The 25,086-nt window shown below is 36.6% G+C and overlaps 1 protein-coding gene across 5 annotated transcripts in view; it reads left to right on the top strand.

Moving 5' to 3' along the window:
* Positions 1-24,332, top strand: part of SYT14 (synaptotagmin 14) — a 195,129-nt gene extending 170,797 nt beyond the window's left edge. For 3 of the 5 annotated variants that reach the window (XM_034666909.1, XM_034666911.1, XM_034666906.1), the window contains 3 exons: positions 18,459-18,648; positions 21,208-21,264; positions 22,507-24,332. In XM_034666909.1, the coding sequence (XP_034522800.1) occupies positions 18,459-18,648; positions 21,208-21,264; positions 22,507-22,820 (561 nt within the window). In that variant the 3' untranslated portion in view covers positions 22,821-24,332. The remainder of the gene's footprint in view (positions 1-18,458; positions 18,649-21,207; positions 21,265-22,506) is intronic. The other 2 variants (XM_034666910.1, XM_034666908.1) reach the window with 1 other exon arrangement.
* Positions 24,333-25,086: the final 754 nt, after the last annotated feature.

Below are 25,086 nucleotides of genomic sequence, written 5' to 3'. Positions count from 1 at the left end.
ATTACAGTTAGGAGTAGATTATTATATCTATTTGTTCCCACCATGAGATTGTTTGTACTTCAGTACCTTGAAAAACTTCATATATTATTTAGAGCTACACTTAATATTTTACCATCTGCATTATGATAGTCTTCTAGCCTACCTTAGAGTTACTTAACTATTATACTAAAGTTTAAGTTTTGAGTTCCCCGAAGACTCAAACTATGTTGGAGAAACCAAGTCAGCAGGGGGCAGCACAGTCTTACAGTGTTTAGAATCTGGTCATTTGAATGGACCATTCACAAACAGAAGGCGGTAAAGAGAGTAGGGTACATGGTTTTCAGGTTTTTCAAGCATTCACAACCTTTATTTCAAATGAAATATTATTTGTAACCCAAATATATAAACCTGATACTAGTGATACTTTACTAACAGAAATCTTATTCTATAATATTTACTTACAGCATCAAACACTAAAAATCGTGGAGCTGTTTCAATAAGCAAAAAATTAAGACTAAAATTTTTAAGGTACTACTAGTTCTGTCTTCCTTTTACAGATAAAGAAATTGAGTCTCAAGCAAATTTTAAAACATGTCCAAAGTCACACAGATGGCAAAACGTCAGACCTTACAAAGAACCCGACTGTCTAGAGCTCCCGTACTTACACGTATACAATTGCTGATGACACGTTCTAGTCTTACTTCGGCTCTGAATCCAGTTTAGTTCTTTTTTCAAATTACGCCATATAGAGAAGAGTCTGATTCACACAGATAAGGAGTTGGAAGTGGTATCTCTCTTTCTAAACAGCTTACTCTACAATCTCCATATACTTCTCAATTAAACAGAAACGTTCAGTCCAAACTACAAACAAGTTGAGCGAAACCTGCAGTACGATAAGGCACTCTTCTCTTGTATGTTAACATGTGGGAGAACTGCTAAGGAAGTAGATAGTTACTCCATGTCTTTTAGATAAAGAAACTAAAGCCTGGAAATGCTACAGACTGTCTCCAGTAGTCACATTCCCTTCCCTGACTGACCCTGACTGACTCTAAAGTTTCCTTTCCTTCCCGGCACATTCCCAGCACATTTCCTTCCCTGCCTCTTTATGTTAATACTCACTTATGTGCACGTACTGCTATTTTTTTTCTTGGTGGGGGGGAGGACCAAGGGAGAGGGAGAATCTTACACAGGCTCCACTCCCTGCAGAGAGCCCGCCACAGGGCTCGATCTCAGGACCCTGAGATTATGACCTGAGCCAAAATCCAGAGTCGGACGCTCAGCTGACTGAGGCACCCAGGCGCCCTGGTTATTTCCATTTTTAAATAGGTAAAACTGTATTTTAAAAGTTAAATTCAAGAGATTCCATTAACCACAGTTGGAAAACCAGGAGCCTATGGATAACAGAATATAATCCCAAACTTAGAAGGCATTTAGAAATAATTTGGTGGTATATTTTCTAGTTGTCATTCTATTTAGTTTTCCAGTAGTTAAAAAATATACATGTTTCTATTGAAAACATAGATTTGAATCATCTCATTTAAAACAAAGTAATTAAAGGGAACATTTAACACATTTGGGATTTAACTAATTTGCGCAGGAGTCACTATGAGTCTAGTACTCTTTAAGCTTAGTGACCAGTTTTAAAAAGCTCACACCTCGGGGCGCCTGGGTGGCACAGTCGTTGAGCGTCTGCCTTCGGCTCAGGGTGTGATCCCAGGGTCCTGGGATCGAGCCCCACATCAGGCTCCTGCTGGGAGCCTGCTTCTTCCTCTCCCACTCCCCCTGCTTGTGTTCCCTCTCTCACTGGCTGTCTGTCAAATAAATAAATAAAATCTTTAAAAAAAAAAAAAAAAAGCTCACACCTCCCCCAGATGTATACGTTACACATATATGCATAGGGCATTTCTGGAGTAGTCTTTACCACCTTAACAACCCAACCTGTGTTGCCAGCGACTCAGACATCTCAGAGAAAGAAAGCTTTTGCATGGGGCACCGGGATGGCTCCGTTGGCTAAGCATCCAACTCTTGATTTTGGCTCAGGTCATGACCTCAGGGTCATGAGATCGAGCCCCGCTTCAGGCTCTGTCTCAGCGGGAAGTCGGGTTCCCTCCCCCCCCCCCCCCCCCCACCACTTGCACGCATGCGTGCGCTCTCTGAAATAAATAATAAAATCTTTAAAAAAAAAAAAAAAAGCTTTTGCAATTTTCAGCAATGTGATAGACCCCAGGAAGACAGGGAAGTCAGCTACATTAATTTTGAAACAAAAGTCATAGTTCTTAGTATGCGCTGAAGCTGTTGGGTTACAAAAATCTTATGTGATTACTGCCACTATAACATGTTTCTAGATCTCTAAGATCAAGTATTATAAATCAGGTTTTTTAAAGTCTTATGTTTCACTATAAGGTGAAAAATTGCAAATTTTTTTTGCTGATGATGTAAAATGTACACAGAGACCGTGAGTCCTGTCTCAAGGAGGGACTTGGCTATCACTAACACAACAAAGTCAATTGTGCCCTCTGCCCAAGCACTCAGTCCTGCCACATGTCTGGCCTTAGGTTATTTTTCTAAGATGCAGGTCTGAGCCTGTTACTCCCCACTTCAAAATGCCCCTCCTGCTTCCCCCTGCTTGGAGGCGGGTCTGGTTTTTCTCGCTACCACGTTTCATGTCTTTCGCAATTTATTCTTTTCATTCAACAGTATTTATTAAATGCCTACTGAGAGATATTTGGGGACATCCAGAGATAACTAAAACAAAGGTTCTGCCCTCAGGGGACTTACAATCTGGTAGGAAAGACAGACAAAGCAAACGCTCCAGTGCAGTATGACAAGTCCCTGATAGAAGTAGTGCTCAGGGAGTGCATTTGGCTTCAGCCCTGCTTTCTAGCTACATTTTCACTCCTTTCCCCACGTACACCAGCCGTACCAGATCAACTGACATTTACCAAACATTCTTTCTACATTTGGGCCCTAGCTCAAACCCTGAAGTGCCATTCCCCAGGCCTATTGAAATCCCTTCAGGGCCAACTTCAAATATCTCTTCTCAGGAATATGTTTCTGATTTCCCAGAGTTAATCGTATCCACTTATATTCTCCCATAAAGCCTTTTTTTATAGGCATTTTTTTATAGTTTGCCTTGAAATCAATTAATCTCTTTCCTAGTACAGTGCCTTGAACAGAACAAGCAGTCAATAAACGTTTATACTGCTGGGTTCCCAAATAGCTCTTTCGCCTCTGTTCTGTTTCCTTTAGTAAGAAAAAACAGTCTACGCTGTATATAATTAATTTTGCAACCACCCTGAAGTCTGGTCACAAATAAATCAGGATTGTGAGATGAATAGGAGTGATTCTAAAAATCATTAAACAAACTGAGAAGAGAAATATTAGGTATGATGGTGTTATGGACACGGTTGGTTTTCTGCCAATATGCTATCCCTATTACTTCTTATTTCTTTTCTTGAATGACATCCTGTTTTGTTCAGGTAGCCAAACCCAGGCCATACAGAATTCCTACAGAAAAAAAAAAAAAAAAAAGATCCCCGCTGATGATTAACTCACATTTAAAAAAATATAATCAGAAAGAAATGATCCACCGTGAATGATAGTGAGTAGAACCCAGAGGTAGGTATATTGGCATCTCTAGGACATAAACTAATAGAATACTGTGAAAGAGATTATAAAATAAATAGCTTTAAATGAGTAAAGAGCTAAAAGAAGTAATAGAAACCACAAGGGAAGAACAAGACAATATGGAAAAGGAGGCAGATTTAAATAATGACCATATGGAACTTCCAGAATGAAAAATAGAGTCATTAAAAATAGAATCAATGAAAAATATGAATAAGAGGGTAAGGAAAATGGAGGGTGGGATGAAAATGTTAAATATGTTTTCTTAAAAGAACTGCAGGATGAGAGACAATAGAAAATGAGTGGCAATGTTTGAAATTCTTAGATCATCAGATTGAGAAAGCACATGTCCTACGCAGGATTCTCAAAATGAATGCACATCTATAAGAGTTACAGTGAGAGGACAAAACCCCAAAGACAAAATGGTGGACGTACCCACAGAGAAAGTATAAGGGAACAAAATTCTTCTAATGGAAGGCTTCTCAACAGTGCTGAAGACCAGAAGACAGTGGTACGGTATCTTTAAGGTGCCAAGGTAAATGAACTACCAACTTAGAATATTATTGCCACCAAAATTATCACTTAGGGGAGAGGGCAATCTCCAGATGTTTTCAGGCAAAGGTCAAGAGAGGTTACCACTCATGGGTCATTTCTGGAATAAGTACCAAAGCATATACTTTTAAAAGAAGAATGTTTAATTCGAAGGAAGAAATAAGATGGAAGAACTGATGGTGAGCCAAGAGATCGTTAAGCACTTAGAAAATTGAAATAAGCAGAAAAATACAAGTAAGGCAGATTTGAGTAACACTTAACAAGTCTGACTTATATGAGACCTCTACTTAATAAATGTAAGCATATGTAGAACAGTTACAAATGTCAACCATATGCTAGGCCACAAAGGAAGTCTCCACAAATATCAAAGAATCAATATCGTATAAACTTCTTTGACCACATTGCAATGAAATTAGAAATTCATTCAACATGTCTATTGCACATGTACTTTGCCAGACATTGTTCTAGTTATTTGGTGTGCATTAATGAAAAACAAATAAATTTTGACCTGCATGGAACTTAATTAATTGCGGGGGAGGGGAGAGAGACAATAAACGTAATAAATAAATGCAGTAAGTATATAGCAGATGAGATGGTTATGAGTACTATGGGGAGAAAAAGAAACAGGATGAGCAGAATCAAGAATGCTAGTGGGAAAGGATAGGTGTAATATTTTTTTTTTAAGTTTCTGTTTAAATTCCAGTTAGAAACATAAAGTGTAATATTGCTTCCAGGTGCACAGTATAGTGATTCAACATTACCGTACAACACCCGGTGCTCATCACAACAAGTGCCCCCCACCGCCAAATCCCCATCACCTGCCCATCCCCCCACCCATTTCCCTTCTGGTAACCATCAGTTTGTTCTCTATAGTTAAGAGTCTGTTTCTTGATTTGCCTCTCTCTCTTTTTCCTTTTACTCATTTGTTTTGTATCTTATATTCCACGCATGAGTGAAATCATATGGTATTTGTCTTTCTGTGACTGACTTATTTCACTTAGCATAATACTCTCTAGCCCTCTCCATGTCATTGCAAATGATGACGTTTCATCCTTTTTTATGGCTGAGTAATATTCCATTACACACACACACACACACACACACACACACACACACACACACATATATATATACAACACATCTTCTTTATCCATTCATCAATCATTGGACACTTGGGCTGTTTCCATAATTTGGCTATTGTACATAATGCTGTTAAAATATAGGGATGCATGTTTGAATTAGTATTATTGTTTTCATTTGTTAAATACATAATAGTGCAGTTGCTGGATCATAGGGTAGCTCTATATTTAACTTTTGAGGAACCTCCACACTGTTTTCCAGAGTGGCTGCACCAGTTTGCATTCCCACCAGCAGTGCAAGAGAGTTTGCCTTTCTCCACATCCTCACCAACATCTGTTGTTTCTTGTGTTGATTTTAGCCATTCTGTCATGTGCGAGGTGATATCTCACTGTAGTTTTGATTTGCATTTTTCTGATGGTAAGTGATGCTGAGCATCTTTCATGTGTCTGGTGGCCATCTGTGTGTCCTCTTTGGGAAAATGCCTGTTCATGTTTTCTGCCTACTTTTAATTGAATTATTTGGGATTTTTGATGTTGATTTGTATAAGTTCTTTTTATATTTTGGATACTAACCCTTTATCACATATGTCATTTGCAAATATCTTCTCCCATTCCGTAGGTTGCCTTTTAGTTTTGTTGATTGTTTCCTTAGCTGTGCAGAAGCTTTTATTTTAAAGTAGTCCCAATATTTTATTTTTTATTTTATTTCCCTTGCCTCAGGAGACCTGTCTAGAAAGAAGTTGCTACCTATGTTCTCTTGTAGGATTTTGATGGCTTCACATTTAGGTCTTTCATCCATTTTGAACTTATTTTTGTGTATGGGGTAAGAAAGTGGTCCAGTTTCATTCTTTTGCATGTTGCTGTCCAGGTTCCCAACACCATTTGTTGAAGAGACATTCTTTTTCCCATTGGATATTCTTTTCTGTTTTATCAAAGATTTTTTGACCATATATAATTATGGGTCCATTTCTGGGTTTTCTATTCTGTTCTGTTGATTTGTGTGTCTATTTTTGTGCCAATACCATACTGTTTTGATTACTACAGCTTTATAATATGACTTGAAGTCTGGAATTGTGATGCCTCCAGCTTTGTTTTTTCTCTTCTTCAAGGTTTCTTTGGCTATTCCAAGCCTTTTATGGGTCCATATAAATTTTAGGATTGTTTGTTCTAGCTCTGTGAAAAATGCTGTTGGTATTTTGGAAGGAATTGCGTTAAATACGTACATTGCTTTTGGTAGTATAGACATTTTAACAACGTTTGTTCCTCCAATCCATGAGCATGGAATGTCTTTTCCATTTCTTTGTATCATCTTCAATTTCTTTCATCAGTGTTTTGTAGTTTTCAAAGTATAGAATGCACCTTTGGTTGGGTTTATTCCTAGGTATCTTACTGTTTTTGGTGCAATCATAAATAGGATTGATTCCTTAATTTCTCTTTCTGCCACTTCATTATTGGTGTATAGAAATGCAACAGATTTCTGTACATTGATTTTGTAGCCTGAAACTTTACTGAATTCCTTTATCAGTTCTAACAGTTTTTTGGTGGAGTTTTTCAGGTTTTCTAGGTATGGTATCAAGTCATCTGCAAGTAGTGAAAGTTTTATTTCTTCCTTACTGATTTGGATGCCTTTTATTTCTTTTCATTGTCTAATTGCTGTGGGTAGGGCTTCCAGTACTATGTTGAATAAAAAGGTGAGAATGGCCATCCTATCCTGTTTCTGACCATAGAGGAAAAGCTCTCAATTTTTTCCCATTTAGGGTGATATTAGCTGTGGGTTTTTCATAGATGGCCTTTATTATATTGAGGTATGGTCCCTGTAAAGTTCCTCTGTTGAGGGGTTTTATCATGAATGGATGTTGTTCTTTGTCAAATGCTTTTTCTTTGTATATTGAAATCATCATATGGTTCTTATCCTTTTTTTCATGTGATGTATCATGTTGATTGACTTGCAAATATTGAACAATTCTTGCAACCCAAGAATAAATCCACTTGATTGTGGTGAATAAATTTTTTAATGTATTGTTGGATTCAGTTTGCTAATATTTTCTTGAGAATTTTTGCTTCTCTGTTCATCAGGGATATTGGCCTGTAGTTCTCTTTTTTAGTAGTGTCTTTATCTGCTTTTGGTATCAGGGTAATGCTGGCCTCATAGAATGAATTTGGAAGTTTTCCTTCCTTTTCTGTTTTTTTGGTTTTTGTTTTTTGTTTTTGGGGGGGTTTTTTTTTTGGAGTGTTTGAGAAGAATAGGTATTAACTCTTCTTTAAATGTTTGGAAGAATTTGCTGTGAAGTCGTCTTGTCCTGGACTTTTGTTTGTTGGGAGTTTTTTAAATTACTTATTCATTCCTTTGCTGGTTGTCAGTCCCTTCCAAGTTTTCTATTTCTTCCTGTTTCAGTTTTGGTAGTTTATATGTTTCTAGGAATTTATCCATTTCTTCTAGGTTGTCCAATTTGTTGGCATATAGTTTTTCATAATATTCTCATAATTGTACTTCTGTGATGTTTGTTATTATTTCTCCTCTGTTGTTTTTGATTTTATTTATTTGGGTCCTTTCTCTTTTCTTCTTGATAAGTCTGACTAGAGGTTTATCAATTTTATTCATTTTTTCAAAGAACCGGCTCCTGGTTTCAAAGGTCTGTTCTATTTATTCCTTTAGTTTCTATATCATTTATTTCTGCTCTAATCTTTATTATTTCCTTCCTTCAGCTGGCTTTAGGCTTTGTTTGTTGTTCTTTTTCTAGCTCCTTTAGGTATAAGGTTAGGTTGTTTGAGATTTTTCTTGCTTCTTGACGTAGGCCTGTATTGCTATCTACTTCCCTCTTAGGACCACTTTTGCTGCATCCCAAAAGTTTTGGACCATTGTGTTTTCATTTTCATTTGTTTCCATGTACTTTTTAAATTTCTTCTCTGATTTCCTGGTTGACCCATTCATTGCTTAGTAGCATGTTGTTTAACCTCCATGTGTTTATGGTCTTTCCAGATTATTTCTTGTGGTTGACTTCTAGTTTCATAGCTTTGTGGTCAGAAAAGGTGCATGGTGTGACTTCAGACTTTTTGTATTTGTGGAGGCCTGTTTTGTGACCTAATATGTGATGTAATCTGGAGAATGTTCCATGTGCACTTGAAAAGAATGTGTATTCTGCTGTTTTATGATGGAATGTTCTGAATGTATCTTTTTAAGTTCATTCTATCCAGTGTGTCCATTGTTTCCTTGTTAATTTTCTGTTTGATCTGTCCATTGATGTAAGTGGGGTATTAAAGTTCCCTACTGTTATTGTATTATTATCAATTAGTTCTTTTATCTTTGTTATTAATTGTTTTATAGTGGGTGCTCCTATACATTGGGTACATAAATATTTACAATTGTCATATTTTCTTGTTGGATTGTCCCCTTTATAAAATAGTGTCTTTGTCTCTTGTTACAGTCTTTGTTTTAAAGTTTATTTGTCCAATAGGAATATTGCTACTCTGGCTTTCTTTTGACATCCATTTGCATGATAGATGTTTCTCCACCCCCTCACTTTCAATCTGCAGGGGTCTTTAGGTCTAAAATGAGGTCTCCTCTAGGCAGCATATAGATGGATCTTGGTTTTTTATCCATTCTGATACCCTGTGTCTTTTGATTGGAGCATTTAGTCCATTTACATTCAGAGTAATTATTGATAGATATATGTATTTATTGAAATTTTATTATTTGTCATTTCTGGAGATTTTCTATGATCCTTTCTTATCTTTCATGTTTTGCTGATTTTCTTTAGTGATATACTTGGATTCCTTTTTCTTTATTCTTTGCATATTTATTAATTATTTTTGATAAATGGTTACCTTTAGGTTTGTATATAACCTCTTCCGCAAATAGCCGTCTACATGAAGTTGACGGTCATCCAACCTTGAACCCATTCTTTTCTCTCTTCCCCCCATGGTTTAGGTGTATGTTATATTTTATATGTTTTTTTGTGTGTGAGTCCCTTAACTTATTTTTACAGAAATAGTCACTTTTACTGCTTTTGTGTTTCCTGCCTTTATACTGCCACTTTTGGTTTCAAGGAGGTGTAATTTTAAATAAGAGGCAGGATGAAGCTCATCGGGAGTGTAACATGTGAGCAAAGGACTTGGAAGAAAGGAATAGTTAACGATGTGCATATCTAGGGAAGGAATATTGCAGTCAGATGGAACAGCCAATCCTGAGAGTTCAGAATATGTGTGTTGTTAGAAGGAGTAGAGAGGAGGTCTATTCAGCTAGAACTCCATGATTAAAGAGTAGCATATTAGAAGGTGAGGTAAAAGAGGCAATCTCCTACCACTCCCATCCCCTCAATCTGTCTATTTGGATACTCAGATGAAAAACAAAAAACTTTTTTTTTTTTTAAGATTTTATTTATTTGACAGAGAGAGAGAGACAGCCAGCGAGAGAGAGAGAGGGAACACAAGCAGGGAGAGTGGGAGAGGGAGATGCAGGCTCCCCACTGAGCAGGGAGCCCGATGCGGGGCTCAATCCCAGGACCCTGGCATCATACCTGAGCCAAAGGCAGATGCTTAACGACTGAGCCACCCAGGTACCCCAACAAAAAACTTTCTAAATCAACTCTGGGTCAGAGGAAGAAACTTAATGGAAATTAGAAACGGTTAGAATCAAACAAATGAAAACACTATTACATTTGTATGGTGCAGCTCTAACAGTAGTAGAGAGAAATGAATAGCCTTAAAAGTATTTCTAAGAAGATAAGAGATTAAACTCTTCCACCTAAAGAAGTTTGAAATGAAAAACAAATTATTTTGAGAAAAATAATAAAGAGGCTTAACGAAAACAAAAGTTTTGGTTTTTTTTTGAAATTACTGATATAATAGGTAAACCCCTGGAAATGTTTATCAGGAGAGAAAAAGAAACAATATGTTAAATGAAAAGCAGGACATAATCACTAATTCAGTGGAAATTTTATTTTTATTTTTTTAAAGATTTTATTTATTTGAGAGAGAGAAAGCACACATGCAAGCAGTGGGGAGCAGTAGAGGGAGAGGGAGAGAATCTCAAGCAGACTCTGTGCTGAGCCCAGAGCCCCATGTGGGGCTCGATCTCATGACCCTGGGCTCATGACCTGAGCTGAAATCAAGAGTTGGGCACTTAACTGACTGAGCCACCCAGAGGCCCCTCAGTATAAATGTTAAAATCATAAGGAGAGTAACTCTAAAAAAAAAAAAACAAACAAACTTGAAAACTTTTTGAAATGAGCAATTTTGTTGGAAAATACAAATTTCTAAAAAGTGATTTAGGGAATAGAAAACATGAAAAGACTTACTACCATTAAGAAATTCAATCAGTAGTCAGAGTCTCAATAAAAAGACAAAAAAAGATGGCTGAATTTCAGAGGCAGTTTTACCCAACTTCAGTGAACAAATAACTCTCCCAGAATAATGCCTATTTGATGAAAAACATACATGTGTATGTATATATGTATATGATTACATATGTATATGTGCATAAGTGTATATATTTTTTTGCTGAATTCAACTTAACAATGTCTAATTTGGGATTTCTGCATATATGTTTATAAGTGAGATTGGCTTATAGTTTTCTTATGTTCTTCTTGTCTAGTCGGTGTCAAAATTATAGAAGTCTAAAAGAGAAGCTGGGTACTTTTCCTTTGGATCCTCTGAAACAGTTTATATGGCATAGGAGTGATCTGAGAGCATGAGAAAAATCTGTGAACTTTATAAACCAGTCTTACAAGCATATATACAGGAATGTCAAATATCTACCTCTTGAACACAGCAAGAAAAATAACATGCATTTGTGTGCATATAAATATATACCTATTTATACATCTTAATCGAAACAGAAATTTTGCATGACCATTTCTATGTGATACTATAGTCAAGTATTGATAATATAAAATATTTTGTTTCTATTTGTTTTACAATTTTTCTTAAATCTTTTTTTTTAAGATTTTGTTTATTTATTCGACAGAGATAGAGACAGCCAGCGAGAGAGGGAACACAAGCAGGGGGAGTGGGAGAGGAAGAAGCAGGCTCCTAGCGGAGGAGCCTGATGTGGGGCTCGATCCCATTACGCCAGGATCATGCCCTGAGCTGAAGGCAGACACTTAACCGCTGTGCCACCCAGGCGCCCCAATTTTTCTTATATCTTAAACCTTATCAATGCATGAAGTTTTCAGTGTTAATATGAAAAGAACTTTGTGAAAGTGAAAGCGAGAATTTACTGCTTTTTCTTTCACTCTCCATTACCTAACGTGAATGTCAGAGCTGTGCTGCAGTAGATTAACGGTCCCTTCCCCCGAGCCATCCTTTCCTCCTCCGTGGCTTTTGCAAGGCTGATGACTGCAGACCCAACCCAGCGAAGAGCACAAGGGAAGAAGTCACAGCCCAGTAGCAGCAGCCCGAGCAGCTCCTCGGTAACGTGGCCGATAGTCCTCATAGAGGGACAAATGACCTAGCATATGTACCTTCTCCTTGTGGCCACAGTTTCCAGATTTTGCTTGGGAGACCAACCTGCCCCTGTGCTTCTGATGAAGTGACTTTATCCCTAAGCCCCCGAATGAAATCTCATGGGCCGTAACTCGTAAGTTCTGGAGTTTTGCTTGAAGCAGTCAGGATGCGGTCTCCCTCTTTCCTATCACACTCAGAACTGCTGGGAATGATCTGGCAACTGGGAAGGAAGAGTCTACCTGAGAATAAAGCCAAATTTGGGAAACACACCCACAAAATGGACAAGGAGAAGTCTTTCCTGGTGACCTGGGCTAAGGTGCGCATCAGTACGAGTACGTGAGGCTACCTCCTTGCTGATTGTCGGGTTACGGAAGCCAGTATATTCCCTTGAGCTGCTTAAGCCAGTTCTAGTTGAATATTCCGGCCCTGGCAACTGAAAGGATCCTGATTCGAGTACTACTCTGAAATTTAAGCCCTCCACCCGTCCCCAGCTCACTCGAAAGTTATCCTTTGGGGTCACCTGGTATCTCTACCCCTATTCAGTGCTTCTCCTTTGCACTGGTTTGGGGAGGGGGTGGGCAAGTTTTGGAGTAGTGATGCCATTCTTGCCTTCTCTTCCCTGAGATTGCCTCTGGTTCTCTCCTCCTTCCCTAGCCTGATCGAAGTGGAGCGCCTTGGGGCTGGGAAGGGGCTCTGAGGAGGGGAAGTGCTGTGGGAGGTGACACCATTGTGCTCACTCCAGCACCTCAACAGGTGACCCCTCTTGTCACACTGCAACACCCTCCCCGTCCTCATCACCCCATTTCCAGGAAAGTGTAATGGAAGCGTTTCATGTGTAAATTATATTAAACACCAGAGAGTATCTTCCAGCCACAGTGAAAATAAATTCAACAAACTATTCAAATTTATAGTAATTATCATTGCACAGCTCAGCGGTTTTACCTTAAAAATACTGATTATAAGTGGTTGCAAGTAAGGTAGAATCAATTTAGTATTAATAAAAAGCCCAGTACATTTCCTTAATAGGAATTATATTGTATTTTTAATCGTATGGGTTTTTCCCTCTATATTTGCAAGCTCCCACCTAATTTTAACCTATTAGCACCATTAAGGACATGTAGTGGGTGTCATAACCACTAATTCTGCTTATCGTAAACATTCTGTAGAGTTTACTCATTTCTCTGAAAAATTCACTAGACTTCTTTCTACTTTCACAGAATTGCTTATAATCCTCCACCTCAGGGCAGAGGACTCAGGGGGGAGGAGAGGAAGTATTAAAAAGAAATAAAAAAAAAAAACTATGTTAGATGGAAAGAAGGTACACTTTTACTTTGGGGAGCCTGTGGGACCATTCCTTTAAGTAGACCTAATTATGATTGGGATTTGTTTGACTTTGGATTAATCACCTGCAGTTACTGCAACCTAGGCAAGCCCCAGTTATAAATTAATGATGGGGTCTGCAGAGAGAGGAGAGATTCCTGAGTATACACCAATTGGAGCAGCATGCCCTGAGGAACAGTCAGAGGGAAGATGCCACTGGGGTATGTAGGATCTGTATTTAATTTGCCTTTCCGGCAGTTAGTCTATTTATATAGTTATTGCACACTGTTTCTGTTGTGCTCCGAGATCTCCTTGGACTGCCACACCCATGCCAGTCTCGGAGGGGCGTTACACCGACGGCGGTGGGAAGGCCATGAGATGGGCACTTCTTCTAAGGGGCCAGATAAATTCAGAATGAATTCCTTTAGACAATAGTGTTTTTGTGTTCCGTGTTTTTTATGTTTTGTTTTTCTCTTAAACGCTACTATATTTCAGCAGGGCTTCCTGAAATAGAATGTGATCACCAAGGATCTTATCACTCTTGCTTTTTTGTTGGGCTTGGAGACAAGGACATTTTTTGCAGCAGTAAAGTGAGGACAGAAGTTGGCTGTTTTCCTTAGAAGCAGGAAAGTCCTTTCCCAGGACTTTCTTGGTACAATTGCTCAAAATTGGCAATAATGACCTCTGTGTTAATAAGAAAATATTGGATTCACATGTTATTATCTGACAGTAGGTTAATGTGAAAAATACTGTATTATGAAAAATGTATTTCACAATATTCTAACAGATGCTGCTAGTATAATAGCCTAACGTAGCAAATGCACCAAATGTGCTTGAACACGTTTTTGACACTATTTTCATAAGTGATGATATATCCTAATTGAAACTTACTAAAATTATGTTTTCTCCTCCAACTGTCATGAAAACATACCAAACTATGTGTTTTGTGTACCCATGATTTAGGAATATAAGATGTATATTCCTTTTGGCTTTCTCCTCTGTGGTTTAGAGTCAGATTTGAAAATACGAGATTTTATCCCTCTGAATACTAGTCCAGAGACTTAATTCGGTTCCCAGGTATGCATTAATTATCCTTAATCACTTATATAGCCAACCATAGACACGAAGATTTGTATAAAACATTTTCACATTTTTTTTAATCTGAAAAATCTACATGTAAAATGTTTTAAATCTAAAAACCCATTGTACAAAATAGTGTTGTCATCTTTTTTTGAACTCCTGGAGTTAATTCCCTTAAGAACCTTCAGAGAAAGTTCTACATATTTATTTTTATCACTATGCATTAATTTGTGTATATATATTGTGTCCTTGTATTATGTAATTCTTTCATTAAGCCTTTTATCTTTTGAAATCCAACACACGTTAGGAAAGTATGAAAACAAAAATGTACAACCCATGTGACCACATTGCAGGTCAAGAAATAAAACGTTACCAGTACCCCCAGATACCCTCATCATGCCCTTCCCAATCACTGTACCCTCTCTCCCCACCCCTAGAGTTAACCACAGTTTTGACTTTTACGTTGATCACTTTCTTGCTTGATTTACACTTATTCATGCATTTGAAATACTATGGTTTAGTTTTATCTGGTCTTTGGTTTTGGATTTTTTTTGTTGCAGTTGCTGTCTTTGAAATTTACATAAATGGTGTTAATACAGCCAAGAACCCTTTTAGGTTCACCAGTTTTCGCTTGAAGTCATGTTTGTAACTGTAGTCATAATTAGTTTTTATTGCTGTATATTGGGTACAGTTATCGTTGCTGTATTATATGAACTCACCACAAATTATCTGTTCTCCTGTTTGGGGCCCTTGGGGAATAATGCTGCTATGGACATTCTTTCATATGTCTTTTGATAAACATTGCACTATTTCTGATGGGCATATATTGGCAGGTCGTAAGGATGTGTGTTTTTAACATTTTTAAAAGCCACATGACTTTACCACCAGAGGGCTCATGCAAGTTCCCACTGCTCTGTGTCCTCGCCACACTATTGTTTTAGCCTGTCTGTTGTATAGGGATACCTCATGGTTGTCATTTCCATTTCCCTGACTACTAATAAAGTTGAACAACATTGCATATACTGATTGGCTATTTTGTGAAGTTGCTGGTTCAGGTGTCTGGCTCTTTTTATATTGTGTTGTCTTTTTCTTACTTGATTTGTAAGTGTTCTTTACGTATTCTGGATCTGAGCTGATTTGTGCAGATGTGTTGTAGACCTCTCTCCCAGCCGGCTGTTGGCCTTTTCACCAACCTACAAGATTCTGCTGAAGCTTAGAAATGCTTAATTTTAATGTTTGCAGATTCACCAAGCTTTTCCTTGGTGACTAATGCCTTTCTGTCCTCTTTAGGAGCCTTTCCCTATCCTGAGATCATAAATATAATCCCCTATGTTAACGTATGGATTTATCATTTTGCTTTTTATATTTAAATTCAGCATTGACTTTTGGTATGTTTTGAGGTAGTGGTTAATTTTCATTTATTTCTGGATGGATAACCAGTTGTCTTAACACAATTCATTAAAAAGATGATCTTTTCCCCACTGTTTTGTAGTTCTACCCTTGTCATAAATTAAGTGTCTGTTACGCCTAGGTGAATTTGTGGGCTTTCTATTCTGTTAGTGTATTTTACATTGTTTTTGTCACATTGTCTTAAATAATGTAGCTTTATGATAAATTTTGATACTCAGTAGAACAGGGCATTCTACTGTGTTAATTTTTATTTTTATTTTATTTTATTGTAAGAACATTTAACATGATGTCTATAACAAATGTCTAGGTGTACAATACAATATAGTTAATTATAGGCACTACATTATACAGCAGATCTCTAGAACTTACTCATTCTGTATAACTGTAACTATATCTTCATTGAACAGCAACTCCCCATTTTTCCCTGCCCCCACCCTTTGGCAACCGACATTCTGCTCTCTGCTTCTGTAAGTGTGTCTATTTTAGATAGCTCATATAAGTGGAATCATACAGTGTTTGTGCCTGGCTTATTTCACTCAGCATCACATCCTCCACGTTCATCCGTGTTGTCCCGTATGGCAGGGTTGCCTTCTTTTTTAAGGCTGAATAATATTGCTTTGTATGTATAGACCACGAGCACTTCGGGATTAGCTTGTCAGGCTCCCCCAAGAAACCCGTTGAGATTTCGACTGTTATTCCATTTAATCTATAGATCAGTTTGGAGAGAATATTACAAAATTGGGCTTTCTGATACATTACCATAGTATATCCATGTAGCACTTCTCAGTTTGCCTCTATTCAGAGTTTTCTATGTAGAGATCATGTATCATTTGTACATTTATTCCTGGATATTTGAAATCTTATATCCTCAAAAATGCTAATTAAATTTTTTTCCCCAATTTTTATTGTAAGTAGGCTCCACACTCAGCATGGGGCTTGAACTCATGACCCTGGCACATTCTATCGACTGAGCCAGCCAGGCGCCCCTAAATGCTACTTTTGAATAAATTTTATTTTCAGATTTGTCGCTGGTGTATAGGAATGTATGGACTTAAAACTTTTTACCTTTGTATGCAGTTGTAATTCATCTGTGGACTTGTTTAGATTTCTTTTATACACAATTACATAATCTGCACATAAGGACAGTTTTATCTCCTCCCCTTCCAAATCATTATACCTTTTATTTTATTGCATTGCACTTAGTAAGGTTAAGACCTTCACTGGCTGGAATCTCCACTACAGTGTTGACTAGAAGTGATAATAGTCGGCACCCTTGTCACATCCCAGTTTCAAAGGGGAAACATTCAAAAATTTTTCTACTAAGTATGCTGTTACACGTTGCTAGATTTGGTTTGCCAGTTGTTTAGGGTTTTAAATCTAAGTTCATAAATGAGAAAATTTTGTAATTATTTTTATAATGTCCTTCTCAGGCTTTGGCTTTAAGGTTTTGCTAGATTCTTAAAGTAAACTGGAGAGTGTTTCTTCTTTCCCTACTATCTGAAAGCGTTTTCGTAAGACTAGCAGTATTCATTAGAATTCACCAGTGAAGCCCTCTAGCTAAAGTTTTTTAGTTTTGTTTTTTGCTTGTTTTGGAAAGGTTTTTAATTATAAATTCAATCTCTTCAGTAACACTGTTCAGATATTCTATTTCTTCTTGTGTGCGTTTTCATTACTTACAGTTTTCTAGGAATCTGTCCATTTCATCAGAATTTCAAATTTGTTGGAAAGAAGTTGTTTTTACTATCCTTTTATGTTTTTGTGGTCTATAGTATATGTAGTGATGTCTCCTTTTCCATTCCTGATATTTGTTATTTGTGCCTTCTCTCTTTCTTCTTAAGCAGGACTCTCTAACACTGCTCTATTTTTATTACTCTTTTCAGATCACTTGTTTTCACTGTCATTTAGTTACCATGGGTTATTTCCAAATATATAGGGACTGGTTTCTTTAGTAGAAGACAGTTTTGATTTCTAGCTGATTAAAAGACCTATTCTGAATGATTTCTGCCATTTGAAAATCTTTGCTATTTGCTTTATTTTTGTAAATAGTTTTGTAAAAATACCACTGCGCACTTGAGAAGTTGTGTATTTCATAGTTGTGGGGTATGGTGTTCTATATATTACCATTAGGTCAATTTTGCTTATTGCAATATTCCAATCTTCTCCATATTTACTGTACTTATTTGTCTGGTCAGTTACTGAAAGAAAGGTTGCGGAAGTCATCCCCACTGATTGTAGATTTGCCTGTTTCTCTTTCTAGTTCTGACAATTTCTGCTTTCTATATTTTGAGCCCATGTGACTGAATACATGCAAATTTGGAGCTATTTTATCTTCCTGGTAAATTGAAAATTCAAATTGAGTTTACCTCTTCATCTCTAGTAATGGTTATTGCCTTAAAGTTAACTTTGACTGATATTAATGTAACTACAATTTTCTTTTGGTTATTTTTTGCACAATAAATAATTTCCCATCCTTTTCAACTTTCTGTTTCTCAGTGTTTTACATATTGACTTATAAATAGCAGATAGTTTTGTTTTGTTTATTTAATCAGAGTTTACCAATCTTTGTCATTAAAGACACAGTGAAGACATTTACACTTACTGTAATTGAGTCTGAGTCTGTGTCGGTCTTTAAATGTTCTTAAGTCTTTAAACAATTTTTCACATTCCGAAAATAGTTCATTAACACCTATGAGTTTAAGATATTTATCCTCTCTGATTTGTATATAAATGTGTAAGGATTTATGAAACCTTCTCATGTCCTATTAATTTTTTGACTGCTGTATAATGAAAAGAGATCCAGGGACTAAAATACACTAAGAACAACATTTCTAATTTACTGTTTGGGGAATTTTGCCTGCGGCTCTTGGCTTTATTGTGATTTACCTAATTCCAATAACACAGCATTAACGGTGTATCTCTTAATATATCTGTTTTTACAAAATACTATAAAGATTTCATTCTCGATTACAGGGCTGTGACTCCCAAATGAGCGTGTCAGAAATGTCCTGTAGTGAAAGTACATCCTCATGTCAGTCTCTTGAACATGGCTCAGTTCCAGAAATTCTCATTGGCCTGCTTTATAATGCCACAACTGGAAGACTATCAGCAGAAGTGATAAAAGGCAGCCACTTCAAAAACTTGGCAGCAAACAGACCACCCAGTGAGTGAAAAAAAAAATTTTTTTTAATGCTTATGTTTTTTGCACTTACGGGACTCTCAGTGTTAGGGGCCTCAATCCTATCATTTAGTCTTAACCAATCAAAATGAAATGGTATAATCATCAGCTAATCTGTTTCATGTTTTCTATTTCCAGTCATTTGGGAAGTAGAAAAATTTGAAATTCAAAATATTAATTGTAAGGTGACAAGACTTTTAATTTTTCATAGTGTCTGCCAAATAAATTATCCCTATCATAGCTATTTTCTTCCAGTGCTAGAAAAAGCTACAGGGTTTTTTGAAGTTAGTAATATTCCGCAGATATGGTCAGGAGTACGTGTGGCCATTGGTGTCAACCGAAGAATGATGTGGTGTTTTCTGTCTGCATGCGGTACTATGAACTAATGTTAATAATTCTGTATTTTTTCTCTTTTCTCCATTAAGATAATTTAAGAAGAAACGGTTTCTTCCATTTTTCCTCCTTCAATATTATAAATCAGTACTGCCAGCAAACTCTCCTTAAATGGCTTGGCTTTGCCTTTCCCAGGACAGAGAGAGTAAGGAATAGTGGGATATTTCCCCTAGATGCGAGGAGAGGAAAGCAAGATGGGGTACACACCTGTGCCCTGGTCTATATGCCTCTCATTCCTCACTCCTTATCTCTCTTCCCGCTCACGGGGGGTGGAGGCAGATCATGGGAGTGCAGAGAGATTGTCGCTCAGGAGACCTCCAAAACCGTTTGCCGAGATCTGTAGAAATAAGTTGGGAACGTAGCAGTTTCTTTATACTTCTCTGAAATTAAAGCTGTTAGTGCCCTAAACTAAACAGTTGAAAGGAAATCTTAAATAGTAACGACCACCTTAGATTTGCTTCAAGATTTCTCACAGACTTGCTTGAAGCCATCTTTTACTCCGAGACTCAAATAATTAGAAGTGAAACTTTTTCCTCCCTTGAATGAAATTAATTCATTTACCTCCAAATGTCCTCAACAGTGTCTTTTTACTTCAAGTGAAAGTCACAAAAATATTTTTGGTTTTCCCTGAGTAATATTGGAAACCTTGCTTCTGACAGATATCATGGAATGTATCTATTCCTGAATTAAAAGCCGGAAGGCCAAACCTATGTGTATTTTTCTTCCCTTGCATGAGTAAGCTAACTCCCCTAAGTCTGTTTGCTCGTATGTAAAATTAAGGTTGTGTCTGTCACAGGCTCTGTGAGACTCAAATCAGATAAAGGTGCATACAAGAAGGATGGAATTATTATTGTCCCCTTTCTCCTTTCAGAAGGAAGAATTCAGAGGGAGGAAAGAAGCAATTACTAGAGTAAACAGCTTTGGAAAGTGGGACCTGGGTTCTCATTATTGATACATACTTAGAATGCAAACTCACATGGCCTGGGAAGTAACTTAAATGAACAAACTTAGGCGGTGAAAGATAAGGCGCGTGGGAGGCATGTGACAAATGCAAGTATGCACACCCTGCCTCAAGACATTCAGATTCAAAACTTCTGAGCACAGTAACGGATAAACAAAATATTCTGTGGGGTTACATCCAGCCAGCAGCTCTCAGTCTGCCGTTCCTGCTTTAGCTAACAGTTTAATTTTTTTACAAATATTTAACTTGAGATGTTAAAAGCTCACAGAATGGAATGATATGCTTGCCTTTCTGTCCTTGCTTGTATCCACTCTGATAAAAACAGAGAAACAGAGAAACCAGAACTAAAATGAAGGGAAGGGGGTGGAGGCAAGGCAGATGATAAACAGGCTAAGAAATCAGCATCCACAACTTAGAGTAGGTGTTTTCGGGTTCAAGAGTAAGTTAGAGCAATTTCCATTATTTTAGAATTAGATCTTCAATATCAGGGTGGTTAGTGGTGTTAGCTGGGAGGCAGCTCGTAGGTAAATATAAATCAACATTAAAATTAATTGTATGACGTGGAGTATTTATAAAGGAAAATATAATACAGTTTTATCAGTCTGTCTTATACTGTGTATGTTATGTAAGATTGCGACCTTTCATAAATACCTAGTTCTAGGCCTTGGACTGTGTTATCAACTGAATGATCCAAAGAAACAATGGGAACATTCAAGAGCAAAAATTTTGATAGTCCTATTTTATTTTGTTTAACTTAATTTGTTTTATATTACATTGAAAGTAATAGAAGTATTTGAACTATTTAATATTGCATGGATAGACTTCAAAAGTTAGCATAATAGTAGTCTTATAATGACTTTTATTCAGTCTTTTATAGTCTGATAATTTGCATGATTCTATGTTCAATGTGCTTTAGACCAAGAGGATATCATTATAAAGATGTTCCCCCTTTAAAACAGTGTAATTTTTGTTTAAGATTACACAATGAGCTTAAAAATTCTCCTTCCATGAAATTTACCCAACAACCCTTTTGTTCAACCCCTCTACCTGAATTAAAATGCTAAAGTTTTGTGTTCTTCCAACTCCAGTGAACAGTGTTTCCTCTTTAATTCTAACCTTTGACCCTCTTTCACCCAACAATTGACATCTGGTCATTATTTCTTTTACTGCTTTCCACCCCCTGTTGTCAGATGGACTGTTCTGTTGTCTAAAACACTTGATAGGTGGACAGGTTTATATAATCCGAGGTGAGTTCCTGTAGAGGCTAATTGGATGTTGTCTTTTCATGCAAAAACAAAATACCCTAAAACTTGCCAGCAGTGAAGCTGTCCACCATGTTGGTTTCCAAAAAAAATGCACATTTATTATCTGTGGTACTTTAAATAAAACTAACTTAGAATTTATCTCTGATTATGGATGATGGTATTCAGAGTATGTATAAAATAAGAAAAACTTTTTAAATTAAAGGTTTTATTTTTCATGTATTGCATTTTGATTCATACAATAGATATTTCATGAGAAATATTGCAATTTTCATTTAAATGAATTGAAATTTTGATGTGAAGTACACATGATGGATCACCATGCTGAAGATCATTTGCATGAGTCCAAAGAACCTGAAAACAGTTGTTTGAAGAGAGGGTTTATCTCCCAAATAATCAGGCGATGAACTGTTATGTTTCACTTCGTACACTAAACATCACATCAATTTTTTTTGTAATTCATGAAAATAGTTAAGAATACCATACTTTAAATTTCACATTTAAATTCAGCCAAAAAAGAATCCTGTAGTTTTTATTTTAACTATCCAAAAAGCACATTAAATGTACTCTTGCATGAAACCAGGAAAAAGTTTTACTTGATTTGCTGAACTTTGAGCCCTTAATGCATTTGGCTTCATTTTGGCCCTTTTAAATGTTTTTAAAATATATTTAAAAACCACATCCATGCAGAGATTTTTTTGACATGTCATCCTAAGCTGTTTTGATGTCATCTTTGCATTCTTGTCTTCTTTTCCTCTTTACCATTTGCCTTCATTTCTATTTGTTTGTTTATTCTTTTTCTCTGAAAACACAGTGGAATGCTTTACAGTGTTGTGGCTAATTGAGCTTGCTAAATGTTTATTAATGCTATGACGTCCTGCTTAGTGAAGCTAAATGGGGATGGGGTTGGGCAGGGGTGGTAACGGGAGGTCAAGGATTGGGGGTGGGAGGGTGGAGGAAGGATTATGAGGTATACCTTTAAATTCTATGACGTAGAAATAGTGAGGTTGAGATATTATGACCCACAAAAGATTTGCTGTATTCTCTGTACTTGTCACATTTTATAAGCATCTACATCAAAATGGAATTCCTTGAATTTCCATTAAACATGGTATACACCATATCCTTATAAAGTGTAAAGACTTAATGTTCTCAGCACATGTCACAAGAAAGGTGTTTTGAGTTTGTTTCAAATGATATTTGTGGTATGTTTTTTTTTTTCTGTAGATACATATGTTAAATTAACTCTGCTGAATTCCATGGGTCAAGAGATGTCCAAATGCAAGACATCCATCCGCAGAGGGCAGCCTAATCCAGTATACAAGGAAACTTTTGTTTTTCAAGTGGCCCTATTTCAACTTTCTGATGTGACACTCATACTGTCTGTGTATAACAAACGCAGCATGAAAAGAAAAGAGATGATAGGCTGGATTTCTTTAGGTCTGAACAGCTCTGGAGAAGAGGAGCTCAATCACTGGACTGAAATGAAAGAGTCAAAAGGACAGCAAGTGTGTAGATGGCATGCATTACTAGAGTCGTGATGAATAGGATAACCGAGCAATTACAATCCAAGGCAGCATTATCTCTGATTGCAGCATTACTGTTTTTTACCTAGTCACCATTAGAAGAGCTGTTCTTTGAAGCATCGTCCTCAACATTCTACCAGAATGCTTTAAGGTCTGTGGAAAGAACGTCTAATACTGACACAAATGAAGAAAAGATGTGTCTCTGGTAGAGCTTGTCTGGGAAATGAGACACTTGCATCATCATTGTTAACAGTCCTCCAGAGCTGTAAGAACACGCTTTTGGTTTGAAGTTAAATTTACTTTAGTAAAAGAGTCAGTAATTTCATGAAAAAAAAATCAAAACTATAAGTGATTTTTTTCAATCAGAATTTTTAGTTGCAATGCTGTTTTAGGATCACCCTAAATGTTAACCAGGAGACACATATTTTGACTGGCTCATCCCTGGTGTTGGAAATGTTCTTTAAGCTGAGAAAGTAGGTCTCCAGCTCTATCATGAGGCATATCTAATGGTGAAGGGTTTCAATTACATAGAACACTGTTTTATTCCAGATCTTTTCCCTTTGTGCACTTAGTTTCATTGTGCCTCAGTTCTTCTCAATAGCACTCAATCTCAAGTGCAAGCAAGTATTCATTTTCATAAAGGAATTTTTTTATATTTTATTTAAAAAAAAAAAAAAGCTCATTTCTTCATTTGCCTCTGCTTTTGCCTGATCCAAAGAGACCCAGTCCCTGGACTGGTCCCTTGCAAGTCTTTTAGACAGGTTGTACTGTAGAACCACGTAACTTTCTGTTGAAAGCACTTCCTGTATTCTTGTATTCCAATGTAGGAAGCTAATAGAGCAGGACTTTACTTTAAAATTTCTTTCAACAACTGACTCTTTAAAATTGTAGTAATGTGAAAATACATTTTTTACAAACTTAAATAAAATATAGTAGATAAGCTGTTGAAAATTGAAAGTTCAAGTTAAAGAAAGTGTTCATTGCCTGCTCTGAGAACGGAGCGACCAACATTGCATAAAGCAGGTAGCATTCCAATAAGAAGCTGTTCTCTCCCTATAAATCTTCTTCAGTCTTACTTCGATTTGTACTTGTGATCTAAAAACTCTCCGGTTCTCAGTTTGAATCAGAACATCATGGTAAAAACAGTTCTGAGATTCCTTATGAAATTTCTAGTGACCTGTGACTAGCTTTTATGAAACTTACAGATACGTTCTTCAACGTGACGTCATCCTGTGCCTTTCATGTAAGTTACAGTTGCTCATACAGCTTGAAAGTTGTATTTGCAAAATTAGGCCTTCGATTTTTATAAATGTAAAGATTCCTCAGAACAGTGTCACAAGATCTTTATTTCCTCTGAAGTATGTAAAAGTTGTATCATGTGCTAATTTTTTTAAACGGCAAGGCATTTTCATTTGTTGTTTTTATATTTAGGAACTCTTATTAATCAGGAATATTATAAGCTGTTTTCTTTTTAATTTTGCTTCTTACCCAGTATATAATTTTATGCGTATACTTTATTAAATAGAATATGTTTTGTATATATGAAAAATATTTTCTTTCTTCTCTTTCTAATTTCTAATTAAACTAGTCAAAAGCATACTATTTACTAGTTACTAAAAAAGCAGCATACCATTGTTCCTAGTCCCAACTAAGCACTATATATTATTGTAAGCGAGGACTTGTTATTACCACAATAACAAAACCGTGCATAGACATTATTACTTCCGCTCAGCTCTACTGAAAGGCCTTAAAAGAAATCCAAAAAGACAGTGAAATCCTAATATTTTTTAGTTTAAAAAATGGCAGCTTTATGCACTCATATACACAAATTATAAGATAAAATACAGAAGCTATAAGATAAAATACGAATTATAAGATAAAATACAGATGACACGAGGTTCAAGAATGTATGTTACAGAGTTGCATTAAAGAGAAAAACCGATTCTTTTATTGTTACACTAATGAGCTTTTTCCAGGGTTTTTTATAAATGAGTTAAGTTATAAACTTAGAATGTGCATCAAATGGTGAAATATCTCACGTATGTGTTTTCAGCAACAGTGTGGAAAGAGATTTGAAAGAGGGGTTGTAGACCTTAGTGAGAAATTGGATTTAAGCATTTGATGCGACAGGAATCTTTTCTGGCTTTGAAACAACTGACTGCATTGCTAAGAACTGGAATCTTCCTGACGGAAGGAGTTAGTCTTACCTCTAGCTGTAACAAAGCCTAATCAGTAATCGAACACATTATGAGACCAGTGTGGTGCTTTCTCCTTCAGTGAC

Source organism: Ailuropoda melanoleuca, chromosome 8 (genome assembly GCF_002007445.2).
Source record: "Ailuropoda melanoleuca isolate Jingjing chromosome 8, ASM200744v2, whole genome shotgun sequence".
Lineage (NCBI taxonomy): Eukaryota > Metazoa > Chordata > Mammalia > Carnivora > Ursidae > Ailuropoda > Ailuropoda melanoleuca.
The sequence above is the reverse complement of the archived record's forward strand: the minus strand, read 5'-3'. Positions and strand labels throughout refer to the sequence as shown.